This window comes from Saimiri boliviensis, chromosome 2 (assembly GCF_048565385.1).
Source record: "Saimiri boliviensis isolate mSaiBol1 chromosome 2, mSaiBol1.pri, whole genome shotgun sequence".
NCBI classification, from domain to species: Eukaryota; Metazoa; Chordata; class Mammalia; order Primates; family Cebidae; genus Saimiri; species Saimiri boliviensis.
In genome coordinates this window covers 162,002,065-162,025,196 of record NC_133450.1, presented here as the reverse complement: position 1 = coordinate 162,025,196, position 23,132 = coordinate 162,002,065, and the positions used below count along the sequence as shown (strand labels likewise).

Here is a 23,132-nt window from a genome sequence, read left to right as displayed (position 1 = left end):
ACGGAACACAGAGGGAATGTTATCAGCCTCAACTTAGAAAGTTCTTGGGTCATCCTGGTTAGTGTTAGAAGTTGAAAGGCTTAGTCAGGGTTAGCATATATCTGTCACTTCACCTCACCAGCCTGCCTTCATTCCTTGCCCATTGTAGAGACCCATTGCTTATCTTGTCTTTGCAGCCTTTGTGGTGGGGGTTGATTCACGTAAAGAGCTATTTGTAACTTCCTTAGTGTTATAGGTGTTGGAGATGGGTAGTGAAATTTTGACACTCATCAAATGGGTCATGATTTCTATTGTAATCCACTGTGGGCTGTGTTAATTCGGAGTGAAAATATAGGGCTAGAAATGAAGAATTCTATTCTTGGTTTCCAAGCTATCTTAAGTACCATTTTCCGTTTCCAGATAGGGAATCATACAAACCAGATGATGCCATACATTAGTAAAGCAGATCAAATGTTTTGTGCATCATGACTTTAGTTGTATCTTAGGCCAAAGAATGGGAAAATTCCTGCCCTACTAAAATTTTGTGATTTGTGCTAATGAATGGAGATTAGATGCTGTCAAGGACAAAGGGACTGGGCTGGTGTTAACTTCACTTTGTTAAAAATGTAGGGAACTTGACATTTGCCTGGTGGGACACTTCTGACCTAATAACCACGCATTCCTCCTCCTGTGTCTTCCCCAGTCCTTGAATGTCACCTTATTAAATTTCCCCTAGCACACAGTGAAGGTAAGATATAGACACGTACACATTTTGTTTCGTGGCTAAGAGGGCAATTCTGAGCATGGAGCAGTAGAAAAAGAGATGGTGGTGAAACATTTTCTTCTTTTCCTATAAAACAGAGCTTGAGATTCTTTTCAAATTGTGAGATCCTTTTGGTTTAAAGTTTGACAGAATCCCACTGAAGATTATAAATGGCAGTGTTACTGTTTTCATTGCTGTTATCGGTTTTGGAAAGCCCAGCCTTGGCCAGTGGCAGACTAATTCTTGGCCCTTCTGGTCTGTCAAGGTTCGGTTAGTTTAATGGAGAGCAAATGCTTTCCAAATGCCAGGTCCGTGTCCTTTTCCAAATGGAACTGGAAGCGCCAAAGGCCTTGAACATTTAATTTCTCAAACTGCAGCCTAAAGCGCTGCCTATCTAGGGCAACAGAAACTGTTTTTTTGTTTTTTGGTTTTTTTTTTCCTTAAGCAACTTGAGGACTAGCAGCACAAACATTGCCTTTGGAGTCGGCATGATGTATGGGATTGTTTTTGAAAATGGTGGATACTTAATGTAAATAGGACACCGGTATCAAAAAGAATGATGCTCACGTTGGCAATCTAAAGGATGTTTGGGTCCTTATCTAGCAAGTTCCACACTCTTGGTTTTCTCTTTTCAGCGGACACAGTGTCAGATAAAAGAGAAAGAAACCCACCAATTTCTTGCTGTTTGTTAGCTTTCTGGATTATCTACCTTCTTTCCCCACCCCACCTTCTCTACTTAGAAGGGCAGCTGACAGATTCTGGCTCAAAGCATTCCTCTTAAAGCCAATGAGAGTCCTCATGGCCTGAGTAAAGAGCGGGAATGGGAGGAGGAGATGCAATTCTTCTCCTGATGACGTTGTACAAAGCCTTTCTCATTCTCTGCATTCATGTCTGTGGTTCTGCTGTGCTGGATTTGGTCTCATTTCTAAGGTTTTCAAAAGTAGGAATTAATCTCTCTGTGTACTGTTGTTTAAGGTCCAGTGTTTGTTTTTTTTTTCCTGTGTCCTTTATCAGCAGAATTTCTAGAAAGGACAGTATTCCGCCACTAAATACCCAGCACGTACTGGTTGTTAAAATATTGAAATGCATTCATACTAGCGGCTACAAATAAATTATCTTTTTACTGTAACACTGAGTCATCAAATGATACTGTTTAGAAGAGCTGACACTGGAGTCAAAGGCACCTGCTGGGAAGGCCAAGGCAGAAGTAGAAGTAGCTATAGGGCTATGTGGGGCATCCAGGTGCTTTTCAGGAGTGTTCAGGGCTGAGGTAGGACCCAAGCCATGTGGGAAGAGCTGATACCAACGTGCTACTTGGCAGTGAGAAAGAGGCACCTCACACAGTTCTGCTCTGGTTAGGACAAAGTGCCAGAAACTTGAGACTTAATGACTTTCAATTTGGTGGGGGGGTGGTCATTGGAAAAGTTGAGGGCAGCTTCCTATGTCAACCTCTGGCAGACACACCAAACAAAATTTATAGAAAAACTTTTATAAATCACTGAACAGTTTGCAAAGTGTTTGAATGGTTCAATGAACTGGGAAGCAATTTTATGATATATAATTCGGTTTATTTTGAGAATAATGTTTTTCAGCTTTATGACTGTATATATGAAAAGCTGTACTGGTGGTCAAACGCTTTAATATCACTCGCAATTCAAATATTATAGTACCTTTTTGTCCGCTACTCAGTAGTGGTTAGTAAAGATAGCTTAAAAGCGGGAAATACACAAAACAGACCGACTGCCAGTTGGGAGGAGATGTACCCAAATATTGATTGAGTGCAGAGAACTACACTGTCGTTAAAAGAGAATCACTGAGATGATCTCTGTCCTTATTGTGAAAATCAAGTATTCAATATGGTCTTAAAAATTTCCAGAATAGTTATTATAACCTGTAGAAATAAACAGTTCAGCATTTAATATTTCTGTCCACTAAAGTTTCTGATACTTGTCTAAAACTTTCTCTTGTTATAGTCTCCTTGAGTATTTACAAAAGGATACCAACAATCCCTCACTCCCAAAAATAATTTTGACTTGTGTTACCTAATGTTAGCCTGCTTGTCCATTCCTTGCAGAATGCTAATGCTTAAACAACCACTGTGCCCAAACTTACTAGCTGTGAATTTACAGTCACTTTTAGCAATAAGTTATAGTATCCCACATATCAGTTATTGCCTATTCTAAGTCCTTCTTTGGCTAAATAATCCTGTCCAAAGCAGACTTTTCAAAGTACCATGCAGCAGATATATTTTGGATTAGCAATGCCACCACCCTTTGTAGGTTTCAGTTTGTTACAGTTGGAATTCTGAGGCCTTGCCATGTTGCCATGCTCAGTAAGTCTTTATTAAATTGAGATGAAGAACTTTTGTTTTCAGAAAGTTTTAGACAATTTAAAAAATAAGCCACAGTTAATTGATTATAAAGTTGGCTACCACTCATTGAGTGCCTACGATATGCCGAGCACTCCCAAGATAAGCCGCATCAAAGTAAATAGAGTCTAGAATGAGAGTCAGCCTTTCTCCCAAAGCATGTTCAGCAGACCTACTGGATCAGCATCTACCAGATACTTGCACTGACAAGTGTTTTAGAAATACTTTTAAATATGTTTTATTATTCCATCGACTTGATTTTGGTAGTTTGTCATGAGAAAGGTAAAGGAAATTAATTCCGTGGCATAAATTTAGCAGGGATCAACCTGTTCTTTTCAGAATTATAGAATGAAAGCTTCACTTAAGGGTAATTACTTTGTGATAATAAAAAGAAATGTCCCCCCAAATTCAGCCAAAAATCTGAACTGTCTCATTCAGTTTTAGCTTCAAATAAAGTTACTGGGTGATATTTCTAAACCACAGCCTGAGTAACAAGTTCTGCTTTTCTTCTTTTCCACTTCAGAGTTGAACACATTCTCCTCTCAGAAGAGATGGGGGTGCAGGTAGATTAAGGGAATTGTTTGGAATCTCAGAACCACCTATTTGAAGAACCAGGAAGTTTAAAAACATCTCCACTTAGTCAATAAGGCTGATGGGTTGAGGCCAGAATGTCATGGACTGATAGTCAATAATAGCTAGCGTTTGTTGAATGTCTGTCTGTGCTAGTCATTGGGTTATGTGTTTTAAGTGCCCCATTTTCAGTCTCCACAGTAGCTCTGATATGCTGGAGATATTGTTCCCATTTTACAGATGAGGCAGCGAGGTTTTAGTCCTGGAAACAGAAGCAGTTTTCCAGGCATCCAGGAAGACTCTGCCTGACCCTGCGATCAGTCAGCCCTGAAGGCCGCTTCTGTCTATTCTCAAGCAAATAGAAAAAGGCAAAAAGCGGTATTTGCATTCAGTAGCCCCTGCCTTCTAGTTCTTACGTACTCAAAGGGAGCTGCCTTCATTTCTCATGTCACAGTTGGCTTTATGTGTGAAGCCTAACAAGCAGTCACTCTAGAAATACCTTATGAGATGTTCTCTTAGGAAAACTGAGTCAGGGAAGGGCTGTTGTCAAAGGAAAACATTTTAAGAGAGAAAAATGGAGATAGTTCATTGACACTCGCTAATTAGATAAGGGTGCAGGAATTTCAGAAAGAAAAATTAGAAATTAGGAAAGTTAAAGTATTTCTATTGTTCTCCTTGTGTTTTTTCCTCACTACTTCAATACTTGCCCCCACTGCTGAAATCTGAAATCATGTTTAGCATGTGGCAAAAGATGACACTTAAAATAATATTCATCAGTAACTTCAAGCCCTTAAATTTAGCCCTCCAAAATCAGAGGAAGGTGTGCAGGCTGCTAAAAGAATGAGGTCAAGAAAGGAAGTGCTGAGGTGCTTGCCAGCAAAGGGAAAAATGTATTCCTGTCACAATTCAGATAACCTCAGGGAAAGCTTCTAATCCCAATGCTGAGGCCATGTGTGTGCATTTTCACATACGTTAACATATTTATTTTTCATAAGCTCCTTTTGAGAAATATTTCCTGAGAGAAAATGGTAATATTTAAAGAAATCTGCTTTTAAAAATTGCTCCAGATTTTTGCACTTGAGTTTGAAATGTTTATTTTGCTTTTGGTAAATAATAAGATTAAAATGCATTATTCAAATTGAGTAGAAAAGCAACTTTTTTCTTCTTTTAGCTAGAAATTTTCACAGCATTTACTCCTATAGTAATGCTTTGTGGTATTTTTTTTTCTAAAGGGGTCAGAGTCTAAGCCAATAATAGCTGCAATTTCAAACTTATTACGAGAAATGTAAGGATTAAGATAATTTTAGTTTTTCCTGCTTCTTAGGTATGGAGCAGATTTGTAGATGGAGAGTCATTAAATAGTGGAGTGATTTTTCCAAAAGTTATGTAAAGGTTGGCTTCTCATTCTCTCCTTCATCGCCTCTTCTTACCTCACTAAAACGTCTAAGTGTAACCAAGTCCCAGTTCTGAAATATAATTATGTTGAATTTGGTTCAGTGCATTGAACTGACTGCATCTGTTGTATTAATGTGCTGTTAATGTGCAACATTTTGTTGCATTAATGTGCTGTTTAGGGCACATCATAGTGATATTTGTCCTCAGGGATTTGATTGGTTTATTTTAAATCGAAAGGGTTGCTATCCAGCTGAAACTATTAAATGATGAGTTTGAAGTTCTCTCTTGAATCTTTAACCCAACATATTATTGATGTCTTCTCGAATATGACAATATGAGGCCTCCAAAGTTACTTTTTTGTCCTCTGCTGGGAGACATGAACTTGACATCTATTTCATGGTTTAAAACAAAGCCTTTGGCATAATTTTTGTTTTTTTTTCTTTCTCATCTAAATCATGACTGCCTATGTAATACTGGTTCTGTTCAGATGGTAGCTTCTGCTGCATGTGTCTGCTGGGACCTGGGTTTAGCGGATGGTGAAAGAACATATGATGATGCCCATGCCTGGTCACTCTACGTCAGTATTCTCCTCCAGGAATTGTTCTTTCCCTGTGTTGTTATCTCTTTGAGTAAGGACAAATGATAGAAATAAGAAACACAGGGGACCGGGCACAGTGGCTCACACCTGTAATCTCAGCACTTTGGGAGGCCGAGGGAGGCAGATCATGAGGTCAGGAGACTGAGACCATCCTGGCTAACACAGTGAAACCCCATCTCTGCTAAAAATACAAAAAAAATTAGCTGGGTGTGGTGGTGTGCTCTTGCAGTCTCAGCTACTTGGGAGGCTGAGAAAGGAGAATCGCTTAAACCCAGGTGGCAGATATTGCAGTGAGCCAAGATCACGCCACTGCACTCCAGCCTGGCAACAAAGCGAGACTCCATCTCAAAAAAAAAAAAAAGGAGAGAAATAAACACAGAAGGCTGTTTTTGTACAACCGCACAACTAGGAAACACACGAAGTACTTTTTTAATCTTATTAAGACAAAAGTTTTGTCTCATTGTGAACCATATTTGTTTGTTTTCATTAAAAAGGTGATGTTTGTGTGGTCTCAAAGTTGAAATCAAGACATAGGAATCAAACCTTGTGAATTTAATATCTGGCTTACTATATAACTGTAGAGTAAAACGCTTTCTTTATTGTCTTGTCTAGGAAATTGTGTACAGGATAAAACCTCTCCCTTTCTTAGAAGGTCCAGTAGTTTCATGGAAAGAGCCCAGTCCTCAGAGGAACAGATGCTATCTCTGTGAAAGACAAAATTACAATATTATTCATGGAATGCTATGAATACTCATATTAAACAAAAACAAATCATTATGTAATAATTCTATTCACTGGACCAAAAAATTTCTAGTGTCTATAATGATAATGCTTTATTGCCTTTGTTCAAATCCAAAGATTGTGATTTTCCCTTCTTTCTTTTTCAAATAGACAAAGGTGTATTCCCTTTTGTAAAATACTGCTAGGAGCTTTCTTTACCTAGAGAAATGTATCTCAGCTGGCTTCTCTTAAGAATTACTCCCATTAAAAAAGGAATCTGAGATAGAAAGGGTAAATACAGTGTGATCTATGGCCTTAGTACAAAAATATAGTGCTGTTTGTTATTTTTCATTATACTTTTTAATATCCCACAGACTCATTCAATGAATTTGAGGCTTACTGCAGACTTGGAATTATTCTTTGTTGTGTGTTAAACTAATTAGGTTGAATACTTTGTATGTGTTTTTGTTCCACTCCACATAGAAATTGTATTCATCTTGAATGAATTTTAAATTATTTAAACTTTGTAATGTTAGTGTATGACCTCTGAGACTCTTTTTAAAGAACAGACAGCTCTTTTCCCTGTAGACATTATAGGTTTAATTTGCTCTGGATACAAATAACATTTATCTTGTGTTTAAAAAAAAGCACATGCTTATGTTGTTTAGTATACGTTGATTGATTTTCCAATTATTTCTACTTTTCTTTAAACAAGCATATTTCGAAGTTGTGGTAGCTCAAGATGAAATACCTTGTGCCTTTTAAATCTTGATGAATTAACACTAACTATCTTACCATGTAGTTTAAATGCTAAATTGTCATCTTCCTGATGCGATTCATAACATCTGTCCCAGGATACATTTGTTTTCTTTTCAACCACACTGAAGTTTCAAATCCTTCTCTCTGCATTTTACCCAGCAACGATCGGCAACTTATTTTTCTCCAGGAAAATTGAATCTGTTTCTGTTTAGTATTCCTACCAGTTTGAAAAATGTGGTTTATATTGGCATCAGAGCAGTAATTTACATATATTGGGATGACAAAAATGCATGCCGGAAAAAGATCAACATAAAATGAAATGCAGAGAAGCTGTTTTCCTTCCACAGCAACTCAAAGTAAAGTTAATAGAGAAATTGATGAGCATTTGCCCTGAATGTGTCACTTGTTTCTTGTAGGTGAAGTGTGACCAGTATTGGCCCAGTAGAGGCACTGAAACCCACGGACTGGTTCAAGTAACGCTGCTTGATACTGTGGAGCTGGCCACATATTGTGTTCGAACATTTGCACTTTACAAGGTTTGCTTTTTATCTTTTTCTCCTCTCTTTCCCCTCTCTATTGTTTAAAGAAAGCTGCTTTTGAGAAATCAGATCTCTTAAGGCTTTACTTAAATCTTGATCCCAACAGCAACAGTGAAGAATGAAATAAATCTTCCATTATCGCTCAGCCATTTTTCTTCTTGTCTGGCGATTTATCAGGAAATATAAAACTCTTGCTCTGAATGAAAGTTTCAGCCAATGAAGAATAGATGAAGAAGAACTAATTCTTCCTGTAAAATAAATGTGATAGGAGCTCTCATGGTAGTTAAACCTAAAACATGTAATGCTTCTCACCTTAGAGTTTTGTCTTCCTGAGCAAATATTTGTCATTTACAAATACCTTGGGGTTTCTGTCTCTAACAACTGTGTCTTCCCAAAGGATATAGGGTGGGAGAAAGGGATTAAGACAGCACATTTTAGCATTTCTTCTTCCCTGTTATTCGGCATTACCACCTGAGGCTGAGAAAAGAGAATTTCAGCTGATATTCTTACTTCACAGAATGGTTCCAGTGAGAAGAGAGAAGTGAGACAATTCCAGTTCACCGCCTGGCCTGATCATGGTGTTCCAGAACACCCTACACCTTTTCTAGCTTTCTTACGAAGAGTCAAAACCTGTAACCCTCCTGATGCTGGTCCGATGGTTGTGCACTGCAGGTAAGAAGCCTTTGTTTCACTTGCAGTCAGGAGGTTTTTGAGGAAACAGAAAGCTAAATTGTGCCTCATTGGATGTTTTTACAACTTCTTGACGTTCTGGGATAGAAAATGCCTTTATAAATAATATAGGTCTCTTTTGGTCAAATGAGGCCTATGCTAACATCAGGAGGATGGATTTGACATAGATGCTTATTTCCCCTGGAGAGAGTAAGCAGCTGTGGCCCATCGCTGTTATCTTTTCCCAATAAAAAGAAACACAAAATTAAGTGTGCACATGGCTATAAATATGTAAAACAAAAATAATATGTGGAGGAATACTCTTAAAATCAAATTTATATTGTTAAGTTCTTGTGGGCTGGACTGATAGAACCTTTTCACCATTTATAGGGAAAAAATATTGAACAAAAATAATTCCTGAACAAAATAAAAATAATATAAGCATTAGGGAGACTATCTTATGGCTTAAAGATGCCTTCTGTATATTAGTAATATCAAGTCTCATATAACAAGTCACTAATTTGATTTTTAAAAATTCATTTAATAGAATATATACAAGATCTATAATTTGGAAGAAGTTATGTATTCAGCGATAATAAGCTTGTGATTCTCTTGAAATGTATAGTTTGTATTTTTTGCTTAAATCTGAGTAACATCTACATCACCACACAGACTGAAATATATATAAATGTTTAAAGATTTTTAAAGATTACACTGATTTCTTCCAGTTGCTTGAGTACCTATTAAGTAACATTTCTAACAGACTACTCAAGCTATCTGATAAGAGTCTATTTATTACTATGTAAATGTATAGTACATATGACTTCATGATAGTTCTTTATAACTCGAGTAATCCTAATATGAATAAATAGTGCTTCTTGCACAGACAATTAAATACAAGTGTGGGAGTATTGGAAAAACACAAGAAAGCATCAATCCAAAATCACTTCTATCATGACTTAATACCATAACTTTATTTCATACCCCATGATATACTGTAATATAATACCATAGACCCTAGAAAAGGGGCTAGTTTTTTGGAAGATGGGGTCAACGGATTGATCAGAATAAAAGCGATGAAATTTACCTAGCCAAGTTATGCTACAATGCTCATTATTAAACAATGGACTGGCAAATTCCAAACAGGATAAAGTTACTCTTTTCCAGTAAATATTTTCCTCGATAAAAACCAGTAATAACATTAACTTGTATTTATGTAGAGTATGTGACTAATTTCAGAGCAGTTCCCTATGCTTTTGTTTGATGTTCATAACGAGAGTATGTTGGGTTCAGAGAATTACGTTGGGTCAAGAGAAGTGAGAGGCTACAAAGTTGGCTTCAAGTACTGATAAACTAAGAAGATGGTGGCACAGTAGTCCTCAAGTCTTATCTAGATTTTGTTTTTCTATATCCAAGACAGGATCCTTTGAGGACTGGCTACTCAGTTGCAGTTTTCTGCATGATTGTAAAACACTAAAAATTATTTTTAATTTGAGCAAGTGATTTTACAGCGAAAGAGATTTCTGTTTCTCCTGCCTTTTGGTTTTAATTAAGGTGCTACTTTGATGAGTCTGTATGCTCTGTTACACGCAGTTCTTTGCAGGCCTCAGAGAGCCAGTGCACCTGATTGTGTGGTGCCTCTGCTTGGTAAGAGCTGAACTTGATTACAAAAATCACACATGGAAACACATGAAATGTTTTCAGATAGAATTTGGCCAAAGGATAGAGAAACAGAACATTGGGGTTGGAAGAAGAATTGTTGCCCTTATATGACTGATGGCAAAAATACGGTAAACACACGCATGTCCCTGCACACACACACATAATTATATGTTTAAGATAATAGGAACAAAAATTAGAGACACATAATTTGGACGTTGATTGGAAAACAGCATGATGATTTTTTTCAAATTGCATTTCAAAGTACAGAATCTGTCCTTTCTCAAAATGTTCTTCCCATTTCCGTCAAGTGGAGGCTCTGGAAAACGGAGATAGATCAATAGATCGATAAATCAATCAATAGATCAATCACAGATCGATAGATCAATAAAGACCTAATTTTTAAAATGCAGTTCACCCTCTGTAGCAAGGTATAGGTTTCATGCCAGATACCATGATGGATAAAAAGGTGTTTGCAATGTAGTAGCAAGTATGAGAGATAAGATAAATAGCTGTAATGCCTCATTTTGAGAACATACACGCACTCGCATGCACACACTCACATACACACACACACCCCCACATCCATGTTATGTTAAGCCCCCTGGACTCACCTCTGAGAAAGACAGGCTACTCAGGAGAAATAAGGAAACAAAGATGAATGTGCTGAGCTAATAGCTGCTGACATTTGGAAGTGCTGTGCCTGAGGCTCTGGAGAAGCTGCTTATTGAAACAAACAATGGAAGAGTAGGTATACTGGTGGAAGAAATTTGTTAGCAACTTCAAAACAATGAGGGAAAGGAACTGCGTAAACTGAGCTCTGTGAAATAATTACCCATAGGTAATTTTATATGTCTGGTAAGAAATTTTGGCATCTTTATTTGGGAGGGTCATGTCAACATTGTCAACATTCACATTATCATGAATCCTTGAGTTGAATACAAGTCAAGTTAAAACTTTACAGCATAATTTTTCGTGACAAAGCAGCAGATTAAACTCATTCTAAATGACAGTTACTAGTGTAGCATTCCAAAAAATGCTAGTTTAGGAACCATTTCTAAGCAGAAAGAAACTATGCAAAAAGCCACAGTAGCCGTGTTACAAAGGGATCCTGATCATGGTTAACCGTGAAATCACAAAAAAATAGTCTGGAATGTAAATACTGTATTTTGTGTTGTGATTTCCTTTATTATGTACCAAACTTTTTTTTTTTTCTGTAATAAAGAGGTAGGTAGTGACATAGTAGATCCAAGCCTTCTGCTCAATATGTCCTGTTAGAATGGAGGAGATTTTAAAGAAGTCAGGTAGTAGCCCAAAAATGGTGGGACTGGGGTGCCGTACAGAAAAAGACAATTATGGTAGTACGAAAATAAGCCATTAAATAAAAGAAATTCTAACAATCAACCACAAGAAAGAATTTTACCGATAGCCTAGTGCAACAAGAGCAGATAGGACCTCGGAAAGTGAAGGAGGACAGCGTCTGCCACACTCCTGAAAGAGAGAAGGCCTGGTTCAACAGGCGAACAAGGAAAGGCCAACTCTAGTCATCCATCAGTTTATATAGAGCATAGAATCTCCACCTTGAGAGTACACACTCTGGAGAGATAGAGTGCTCAAGTGAAATGTCAGCTTGTTTACTTACTGGGTGCATGCCTTTGGACAGATGATTTAACCTCTGTTTCTTCACCTGTAAAATGGGGCAACACTGTATATAGCAATCAGGATTTTATAAAAATTAAGCGAAATGACATAAAATAGTTACATATACAGCACTTGGGATAGTGCATAGCATATAGAAGTATGCAGTATTTTAAAATTATTAATAAATTTTGATTACTGAGTACCTTTTAAAAGCTGTATGTATATTTAGAACTCTCAGAAGAAAAATTCAACATGAACTTGGATATCATCTATGTAACCTGAGCCATCTATTTTATTAAATAGCAGATGTTTATAAATATACAAATCATTAATTGAATGGATTTTTTCAAATGTACATATTTTCCACTATGGTAATTCCATAAGACTTTTCTCAGCGAGAGAGAACATGTTGATGGTGTATGTTAGAGAGAGTCATTTATAATAATACATCTGTTTGTATAAAGACCTGAGAAACCCTTGAACTCTTAAAATGATGCTGTTAAAGGAACTTACTGCCGTGGCCTTTGATGCCTTCAAGATGCAGGCTCAACTGCTTATCATTGCATTCATGGCCCTTTGTAATCTAGGCAAATCTCACTTTTCGCACCTCATTGTTGACTACCTGGCCCATCTCCTGATAAATGCACATTCCAAGTATCTTCCTCTCTGCCTCTCAGCAAAAGATATTTATCTGGTCTAGAATTTCAACAGTTCCCCTTCACTCCCTGATGATGTTCAACCTTTATACATAATCCAACTTAAATAGCACTTCCTTTTTGTATGGCAAAGGTTGCAAACTGGCTTCGAATGGTTTTGTTGATATACATGATAATTTTTTGAAAACCTGAGCATGAATTTCTCTAAGCTAGAGTGCGCTATCCAGTTTTCCAAACCCTTCCCACTCCCTATTATTTAATACACAGTTATGAAATTACTTCATTATGTAGACATTTGAATTGTAACTCTGGAGAAACGTTTGAAGCTGATTCCCCATTCCTCTTCCCACAGGAAGAGTTAAATACTTTATTCTCTAAATTCTCATAGAATAGGTTCACACTTTGCATGTTTAGCGATACGTGTGCAGATCATATGTGCCTTGAGATCTTAGAAGGCATGAGTAATGGCTTATATACGTTTTTACCCCAGCTCTTATACCTTAGTAGGCACTTAATAATTGCTTGTCCAAGTTTGTTGAATTCCATATGGCATTTTAGTAATTTTTACAAAAATAGTAAGAGAGTTTCAAGGCTGGACTGGCTTTGTTGGTTTGTTTTTTAACCCAAGAGACTATATTTGTATCCCTTTATATTGGGCTATTTCTTTTTGAGAGCTTAATTATTTTAAATTATCTTTGCCTTATAACTATTTCTTGGTTGCTTTTTCTATTACTCTACATTTCTTACGCTTTCACATACCGTCTATTCCATGATTCCATGTAGATATAGTGCCCCATTCTGTAGCCATACTAATAGTTCAGGATAGTTGAGCCCTTATTCAACATCAAATATTCTTTCTTGTCAACTGAAGAGGCCCTTTTCTAAGTGCTTTATGTATGTTACTGCTTTTCCCTTCCAATGGTATTTACAAGAAGAAATATTATTCTCCCATTTCACAGAAGAAAAAACAGCAGAGGCCAAGTAAGATCCACTTACTTGCCTGAGCTCATACTACTAGTGGTGACGAGGCCATTATGTTCCCCATGGCCCTATAAATCAGGCAGATTCTTCAGACTTTAGGTCCCATGATAGTTTTTAGCTCCGCCTTCTGCTGTCCTCTTGGGGTCATTTCTCTGTCAAGCCTTCCCCGTTGATCCGATCAGAAGGAGTCGCTCCTTCCTTTCTTATTCCATACCCTATTGCCATATTCTAGTCTTTCCTTCACTCTTTCTAAATCAAAGGCAGTTGCTAGCATGTGAGTGTCTTTGATTCCTTAATCTCTTCAACATAATTATAATAGCGACCAGTCATGGAGCCATTATTGTTTTCCAAGTATTACCGAGCACTCATATGATCCAGAGACTAATATATTTTGCTTGCAAAGAGCATTAAGCACAGGGAGGTAGTAAGTGATTTGTTCAAGGTCATACGGCATATACAGTTCCTCCTGATTTCAAAGTCTGTGGCCTGTTTATCTATCATTATATCCAGTTCTTATTTTTCATATTGAAGAGACCACCTAGTCCCTTACACTTAACTCTTTACTATACATGTGTAAAGGTTGTCAAATAGATACTTGTCATTTTCTTTTCATGAAACGCGCACACACACACACACACACACACACATACATACGTATATGTACATATATATGCAGTGCATGAATAGAGACATACAGTATTGTTTTTATCTTGTTTATAAAATTTGATTTTGGAGGAGAACTTTCTGTTTATTAAACTTAGCATTTCTTAGAGGTCATGCATTACATTTTCCTATATCATCTTAGTCTTTCCCTTAGAAACTAAGGCCATTTTGTTCTCTTTTTGAGCCTTGTATTGTATGTTGTTTTTTAGAATAATGTATGGTTTACATTCTAAACCACATATTCTATAAAGTTTATATTCTAGTACCAAAGGGAAATGACAACCTATTTGCTCTAAGTATTTGCATTTGTTAGGAATGAATACATTGGGGCAAATCTGTAATTTCAGTGAATCAGTTATGAAACTTGACCCATGATACTAAATCTCATGTCACATTACCTCTTAAGACAAAGACTTTTTCTTTATAAGAGAAGCATACTCATTTATGAAAAAATACTGGAATGGGGATAGATGACGACTCCTGAAATGATCTTCTAATTGAAACAGTCTCAAGGAAAATAAAATAAGCTTCCTGAGTATCACTTAAATCTATCACAATCATAGAATCAAACCACTCTTCAAAACTGGAAGGAATAGGAACTGCATACCAGGTATAGATCAATAATGTCCTAGAAGCACCAACAGGCCACTAAAGTGGTCCAGTAAAAATCAGATGCCAGTTTGGAGTTCCAGAAACTCCGAAGTTCCAGTCTTCATAATACTTTTTGACTTTTCATGTGGAAGCACAACAGGGAAACGATGTAGGCCATATTCATAGCAAAACCATGTACCTCTAAGCCCAACTCTATATTGGTGAAAATGGCCTTTTCAAAGTCCAAGGATTTTGGAAAGCATTGCATAAGAGCATAAAAGCAAAAGACCTTGTGATCCAGAGAAGCTAAGAGTGCTGTGAGAAATGGTTTAATGCCTTTTAACCATTCATCCTAAATTCCATGTTTTATTTCTTCTAATGTTCCATTCAGATGTCTTCAGATCAAAGACCACAAATGTTGCCAAGGCATGTGATAGTTTTGAGATGCTGACAAATGTGAACCGTAGACCCATATTTTCCTTAAACCTGGGGTTTATTTTCATATGTAAATTAGGTAATAGGAGATGCCAGCCTTCTGTAGATGAAAGGTGGGATTGTTAAAAATGCCAGCATCTCTCGATAAGAATGGGTGGAGTGTCCAAATTATGTCCTTATTTATGAAAACTTTTTCAGGTGAGGAATATTATACCATGTGGAACTCATTATGCCACATTCTCTTTTTATACACCAATAATCCTGTATAAGAATTTGCTTATAAAGTAAGCAAATGCTTACTTTATGAAACAACATAGTGATATAAAACAGGAGGCTGGGTCTTCAATCTATTGATGGCACACTCCTATAAGAGAAAAATACCTTACTTCCACTGAAATAGTTTAAAAGTAATGGAACCCCCCCGCAAAAAAAAAGGCCATTAAAAGGAATTGCATAGTGTCCCCAGGTAGGTATAAAGTGTAAAACTCAAAACGGAGAAGTTGAGGTGCTAGGAAGAGCTCTCTGGAGGCCTGATTAAATGGAGAATTTATTTGAAAAGAAGCATGATAGATATAAATACAGTGGAGGAGAGGTGAGGCCAATAGTAGTGCCAAACTAACTTCAAAATCTGTCAGTTGTAACTGTCAGGTCTGTATGATGAAAATTCCTTCAGGGGCAACTGAGAACCTATCACCAATCCTGTTCCCATTTCATGCCTAAGAATAGCAACCAACTCACTTTTCTGTTGCAAGTGACTGTTTACTGAGCATCTCCCGATTACTTACTTGATTTGATGTTTACGGTAAGAGTGGCAGGTGTGTATTATGGTTGCCCTCAGTCTCCAGCTAAGGAGATGGAGACTCTGAAAAGTTAAGTGCTTTGCCGAAGAGCACGTACTTCACTAGTAAGCTGAGTCTGGAGGAGAACCCCTTTGTAGTCTCTGTGTCTACCAGACTACCACTTTCCATGTTGCTCAATTTATATCTTACTAATAAGAGTTGAACTGTCCCTAACCTACAAATGAGGTGGCTTCTAGCAGATAAAGCTGCTCTTAGGACTCAGCAACGCCTGGTAGTGCAAACTCCGCAATTGAAATTGTTCAAGAAACAGAGTTCAAATCTCAGCTGTACTACTTACTGCATCTGTGACCTTGAGCAGATTAAATAATCTTTCTAAGACTCAATTCCCTGATCAGTAACGTGGGGATATTAGTGGTATTTCCTTCACAGTATTGTTTATAAACGTTAGATAAGAGTTGTGTAAAGTGATAAATTAGCCTGTTCTGTAGAAGGAAGTCAACAAATGTTTACAGTTACTGACTTTTAAAAATTGTTGTTTTACCTCAAATAGTTATTTAAATTGCCTCTTAATACCAACAAAGAGTACTGTTATATTTTCTGAAACGTGAGTTTGGGTTGTAGGTCATTGGAAAACATGTGCGTGTATACATTACCATAGAAGATGGGTGGCAACTGGAGTATTTAACATGGAAAAATGTGTTAAGTACTGTTATAATTATTTCATAGCACTAAAATAAATGCTTTGCTTCTTAGAACCAATTGTTTCTATAAACAGGCTTTCTCATCTTCAGCAGTTTGGACATTTTAGATCATAGAGTTTTTGCTATGAGAGCTGTCCCAAACATTGTAGGATATCTAGCAGCATCCCTGGGCTTTGCTCACCAGATGCCAGTAACATGTCCCACCCTCACCCCCTTCCCCATATTCTTACAATAAAAATATGTTCTAGGCATAGCCAAACGTCCTTTTGGGGGTAAAATCACCCTAGGTGAAAACCACTGTTTATGGTAATAAAACTGATTTTTAATTTTGGTGGAATTAATGTTTCCAAATGATAGTCCACCTCAAAGCTTTTAGCTTCTTTTAAAAAAGCTTATTTGAATGGCACTCTTATTTTAAACATTTGGAGAACTTCTTTGTGATACTTCCTTTAATTATAACCTTTTAAAGTATACAGAGAACTCGGGTGATTACTTGAAAAGTCATGTAATAGTGTTTCTTACCTTGGTCACTAACCATAGAAACCAGACACTTGGCTCCTGGTGTCTCTTGTCACCAGAAAAATAAATAAATCCACCTTCAAGGACAAAGATGTGCCACCTTTACTGAATTCAAAAGAACAAGGCTATAGGTGTTCAACTCTACTGCCAAAAAGGAGTTCCAGAAATATTTTTTGCACCCTGGCAGCATTGCTGCAGTAAATCTTCATCCTCTCATGGTGGCTACTTTTAAGGGCCATGCTCTTTGGAGTTGATAAATGCCAGTCTTTTGTGCTTTGGTATCAGTCACCTTGCTTGATATTCACAGTTGCTATCACGCCCGGCCTTTTGGCAGTCCCAAACAGTAAGCCCCAGGAGTGCCCTCAAGTGGCATAAGACTTAGCGGCTGTCCTTTTTTCATTGTTTAGTGGAGGCCGAAGAAAACAGATGAGATGAGTGGAAGGAAAGTGAGTCACATTGTCAGACCTCCCGCCCAGGCTCGCAGGTGCCTGAAATTCTTTGCCCTTTGATTTTTGGGGGTACAGATTTCTGGGACAGCACACTTCATTTTTAAATCATAAAAATGTACCGAAGATAAGTTGCTTATCAAATACTTAAAGATTTTTCGTTTTTTGTTTTTCTGTACCTTCTTTCAAGGGACATGAGCAGCCTCTCGTTTTCTCTGTCTTCCCGTCTCACCTCCCTCTGTACCTCTTCTGCTTCCCTCACAACTTCTCTACCTTGCAGTTCATCAAGGGAGAGGCAGCTGTTACGTGTTTCATCAGTGCACGGTAGTGCTTGTTGAGTCTGTGGTTTGTCCATCTCTAGTATATTAAAAAAGATGAACCAGCTAAAAGCGAGCAGGGTTAACTGTGACTCTTCAATTCTAAGGATAAACAGCCACATGATGAAATTTCTTTTAATAATCTGAAAGGGAGAGGATTATGAGAATTACGATTATTTTGAGAATATTTCTTTTTTCTGTTTTTGTTCATTTGTTTTGGTGTTGAGCAGCGAATCATGTTTTAAAATACTATGACCGTCTTTCTGTTTCCGGTACACCTGTGTGCGATAGGCGTTGGCTGAATGGATGGTACGTCTATCAGTTAGCATTGCTACCTACAGGTACCAACCCAAGACACAGTGGCTTAAAACCACAGTCGTCTGTTACTTCTCACAGATCTGTGGGTTTACTTGGGGCAGGACATGGATGTTCTGCTGGTCTCTCCTGAGCTTTTTTCTCAGTCAGCTTGAAGGGCTAGCAAGGCCTGATGGGGGTCTCTCTTTCTCCCCAAGGCCTTTCATCACGGTCCAGTGGGCTTAGGGCTCTGAGGACATCAAAGGGGAAGCCACAAGACCTTTTGAGACAAAGGCTTTTTACCTCATTCCTTGGTTTAAAACAAGTCGGGGCCATTCCAGATTTAAGGAGTAGGGAAGCAGACTTCACCTTTTGATGGGAAAACAACCACTAATTTATGACCTCGTTTATTCCACCTGCGAGTGCGACATTGCTGAACCTTATTTACTGGACTGGTGGAACTCTGCTGTCTATGCTCATCAGCCTGGCTAAGTACAATGTGACTTGTCCTCATCAGGCTGGATGAGAGGAGCAAAGACCCTTAAGCTGACCCCAAAATACTGGGCTTATAAATAGTATATGAAGTAGGTAAGTAGGGAAAAAAGTCCATTCTCAAACAGTGTATTTGATAACTTCTGCCTGATTACTGCTAGTACAATATCAGCTTATGGGTAGGAAGAACTTCTGCTCTTAACTCTCCTTTCATCCCAACTCAAAAATATTTCCTTTACATCTTCCTGTGATTCGGGATATATTGGGGCTAGTGGGCCTCTTTTTGAACTCAGAAACAGGACTGTGATTCATTCCCAGTGAATCAGAAACCTGAAAGGGGCATTTCCAGCCTCTCAGACCACTTCCCCTCCTGTAGCCTTTGCCTTTTTGTTTTGATTTTTTTTAAATTTCAGAGTGGAGAAAACAAAATTAGGCCAATGAGGTTGACAGAGTTCCCATAGACTTCTGCTGGACTCAAGTCCTCAGACTGCTGGTCTAGGATGTTGTCCACTGCAGTAGGGTCCTTAAAACTTTGTTCAAATTAATTTGATTAAAGAATCCCTTAACATTTTCTAGACACATTAGGAAAATAACCAGAAAGCATCCGTATAATGAGAGGAAGTGTTATGTTTGGCACCAAGATGGTTGGAGTAGGTAATTTTGACACGTTAGATCCAAGTTAAGCATCTCAGATCTTCAAGCCCATGACTAACGGAAAGAAAAGCTGATGGGTAGCCAGGGAGCACCCTGAATGCGCTGGGCACGCGCATTTGGCCAGTGCAGCTACAGCAGCAGAAAAATCATAGAACGACGCTAAATGGAGATGGGAGAAGATGTCAAAGATTAACTTGCCCTGCCTTGCAGCAGTTCCTGTAGCTGTGATGGTGGAAAGCTCTTCAGGCCACTCCAAATGACTTTACACACTGTCTTGGCAGGCCCTGCTCTGGTTCACAGTGGCTGCCTGGTGTATCTGCCGCTCCCGTTGGAGTGCTAGCCTGGCTGTGCCGTGGCTGTAGCATGAGCCTTTTAGTGTCGATATGCCTAGGAGGCCCATCATCTACAATTTCCTCCACTCAGGCTCCAGCCAAATGCAGCAGATGTTATTGTTACCTCTTCTATTGAATAAAGTAGGAAGCAAAGAGAGAAAGAAATTTGTCAATACTGTTTTCCTGCTGGAACCGAAATAAAAACTGTGTGTGGTACATTGTCCAATGGTAACCCACGTGCCAAATCTCCGTTTTGTGTAACATGCTTATATAAGACTCTGCTTCTGTATTTCTTAACGTAATGTAAATGACCTTCTTGATTCCACTGTAGATGTGCTACAATTATAGCCATTCAGATCTCTCAATTTGGATTTGTGCTATTTATTTCTTGCACTCGGCACACACTTTGCTTCTGACCATGCCATCTGCTGGAATCATTTATATTTCTTTCACACACAGTGTTTGTTATATGCCTAAATTTAGCTGTGTAAAACTCTGAAATCTTTTATATAAATAAACAAATGTTTAGCAAGTATTTTTAAACCTTTTGCCTTGATAACTAGCATTAATCAGGTGCATTTGTGTCTCTAACGTAAGTAGAGCTGCTGAGAGAGTTTCTTGTTACAGAAATGTATAAAGTGGCACCAAAATCAGAAAGAAGAGAATCCCTTTTGAAATAAAAGCCTGCATATGTAAACATTCTCTATGCTGAAGACAAAGTAAATGATGATAAATTGAGCTAACAAAAAGATCCTTTTTGGATACAAAACATAACGGGGTGAGGGGTGTCTTCAAACTCTACTAAGTTGCTGGACTTTCCAAGTTATTCCATCAAACTTTCGAGCCCTAGTATGACATTGATGAGGCTGCACAGTCTTACTGATCTCTTTTTCACTGCTCTCTTCTCATCACCTAGTTACGTGCAATGCGAATTTCCTTCACAGGACTGCATGAGAAGAGCAAAATGCCTAAACACGACCCAAAGTGAGGGCGTTTTGATCAATCTATAAAATAGGTAAAAGAGGAGGAAAAAAGGCCTTTTAATTTTTTTCAAAATGGCCACCTGATTTTTTTTTTTTCAATTGCATTTTAGGTTTGGGGGTACATATGAAGAAGATATAAGATTGTTGCATAGGTACACACATGGCAGTGTGATTTGCTGCCTTCTTCCCCATCACCTATATCTGGCATTTCTCCCCATGTTATCTCTCCCCAACTCCCCACCCCCTGCTGTCCCTCCCCTATTTCGCCCCCACACAGACACCAGTGTGTGATGCTCCCCTCCCTGTGTCCATGTGTTCTCATTGTTCAACACCTGCCTATGAGTGAGAACATGCGGTGTTTGATTTTCTGTTCTTGTGTCAGTTTGCTGAGAATGATGGTTTCTAGGTTCATCCATGTCCCTACACAGGACACGAACTCATCATTTTTTATGGCTGCATAGTATTCTATGGTGTATATGTGCCACATTTTTCCTGTCCAGTCTATCATCGATGGGCGTTTGGGTTGGTTCCAAGTCTTTGGTATTGTAAACAGTGCTACAGTGAACATTCCTGTGCATGTGTCCTTATAATAGAACAATTTATAATCTTTTGGATATATACCCAGAAATGGGATTGCTGGGTCAAATGACATTTCTATTTCTAGGTCCTTGAGGAATCTCCACACTGTCTTCCACAATGGTTGAACTAATTTACACTCTCACCAACAGTGTAAAAGTGTTCCTATTTCTCCACATCCTCTCCAGCATCTGTTGTCTCCAGATTTTTTAATGATCACCATTCTAACTAGCGTGAGATGGTATCTCAATGTAGTTTTGATTTGCATTTCTCTAATGACCAGTGATGATGAGGCATTTTTTCATATGTTTGTTGGCCTCATATATGTCTTCTTTTGTAAAGTGTCTGTTCACATCCTTCACCCACTTTTGAATCGGTTTGTTTTTTTCTTGTAAATCTGTTTTAGTTCTTTGTAGATTCTGGATATTAGCCCTTTGTCAATATGTAGATGGCAAAAATTTTCCCCATTCTGTTGGTTGCCGATTCACTCTAATGACTGTTTCTTTTGCTGTGCAGAAGCTGTAGAGCAGGCGTCTCCAAACTTTTTACACAGGGGGCCAGTTCACTGACCCTCAGACCGTTGAAGGGCCACCACATACCGTGCTCCTCTCACTGACCACCAATGAAAGAGGTGCCCCTTCCTGAAGTGTGGCGGGGGGCCGGATAAATGGCCTCAGGGGGCTGCAGTTTGGGGATGCCTGCTGTAGAGTTTTATTAGGTCCCATTTGTCTATTTTGGCTTTTATTGCCAGTGCTTTTGGTGCATTAGTCATGAAGTCCTTGCCTATGCCTATGTCCTGAATGGTTTTGCCTAGGTTTTCTTCTAGGCTTTTTATGGTGTTAGGTCTTCTGTTTAAGTCTTTAATCCATCTGGAGTTAATTTTAGTGTAAGGTGTCAGGAAGGGGTCCAGTTTCTGCTTTCTGCACATGGCTAGCCAGTTTTCACAACACCATTTATTAAACAGGGAATCCTTTCGTCATTGCTTGTTTTTGTCAGGTTTGTCAAAGATCAGATGGTTGTAGATGTGTGGCGTTGCCTCTGAGGCCTATGTTCTGTTCCATTGGTCTATATCTCTGTTTTGATAACAGTACCGTGCTGTTTTGATTACTGTAGCCTTGTAGTATAGTTTAAAGTTAGGTAGTGTGACGCCTCCTGCTTTGTTCTTTTTGCTTAGAAATGACTTGGCTATGTGGGCTCTCTTTTGGTTCTGTATTGTTTTTTTCCAGTTCTGTGAAGAAGGTCATTGGTAGCTTGATGGGGATAGCGTTGAATCTGTCAATTGCTTTGGGCGGTATGGCCATTTTCACGATATTGATTCTTCCTAACCATGAACATGGAATGTTTCTCCATCTGTTTGTGTCCTATCTTATTTCGTTGAGCAGTGGCTTGTAGTTCTCCTTGAAGAGGTCCTTTACATTCTTTGTTAGTTGTATTCCCAGGTATTTTACTCTCTTTGTAGCAATTGTGAATGGGAGTTCATTCTTGATTTGGCTCTCTTTAAGTCTCTTATTGGTGTATAGGAATGCTTGTGATTTTTGCACATTGATTTTGTATCCTGAGAGTTTGCTGAAGTTGCTTATCAGTTTCAGAAGATTTTGGGCTGAGACCATGGGGCCTTCTAAATATACAATCATGTCATCTGCAAATAGAGAAAATTTGACTTCTTCCTTTCCTACTTGAATACCCGTTATTTCTTTTTTTGCCTGATTGCTCTGGCTAGAACTTCCAGTACTATACTGAATAGGGGTGGTGAGAGAGGGCATCCTTGTCAAGTGCCAGATTTCAAAGGGAATGCTTCTGGTTCTTGACCATTCAGTAAAAGTATGGAATGCGTCACGAATTTGCATGTCATCCTTGCACAGGGGCCATGCTAATCTTCTCTGTATCATTCCAATTTTAGTGTATGTGCTGCTGAAGCGAGCACGGCCACCTGATTTGTTGTTGTTGTTGTTGCCATTTTCACCTAATTGATTTGCCTTTTCCTCTTGGATCTAGAGCTACCCCCAGATGTGTATGTAAGAGTGAACTGGAG

The 23,132-nt window shown here is 38.4% G+C and overlaps 1 protein-coding gene and 1 non-coding gene across 43 annotated transcripts in view; one reads left to right on the top strand and one right to left on the bottom strand.

The window, feature by feature from the left end:
* PTPRD (protein tyrosine phosphatase receptor type D) overlaps window positions 1-23,132 on the top strand; it is a 2,307,989-nt gene that overhangs the window by 2,243,799 nt on the left and 41,058 nt on the right. For all 42 annotated transcript variants that reach the window (XM_074394799.1, XM_074394802.1, XM_074394800.1 and 39 more), the window contains 2 exons: window positions 7,569-7,688; window positions 8,209-8,363. In XM_074394799.1, coding sequence (XP_074250900.1) covers window positions 7,569-7,688; window positions 8,209-8,363 — 275 coding nt within the window. The remainder of the gene's footprint in view (window positions 1-7,568; window positions 7,689-8,208; window positions 8,364-23,132) is intronic.
* On the bottom strand, window positions 22,918-23,024 carry LOC120366428 (U6 spliceosomal RNA). The gene has a single exon (XR_005581096.1). It is a non-coding gene; the product is annotated as a U6 spliceosomal RNA (small nuclear RNA).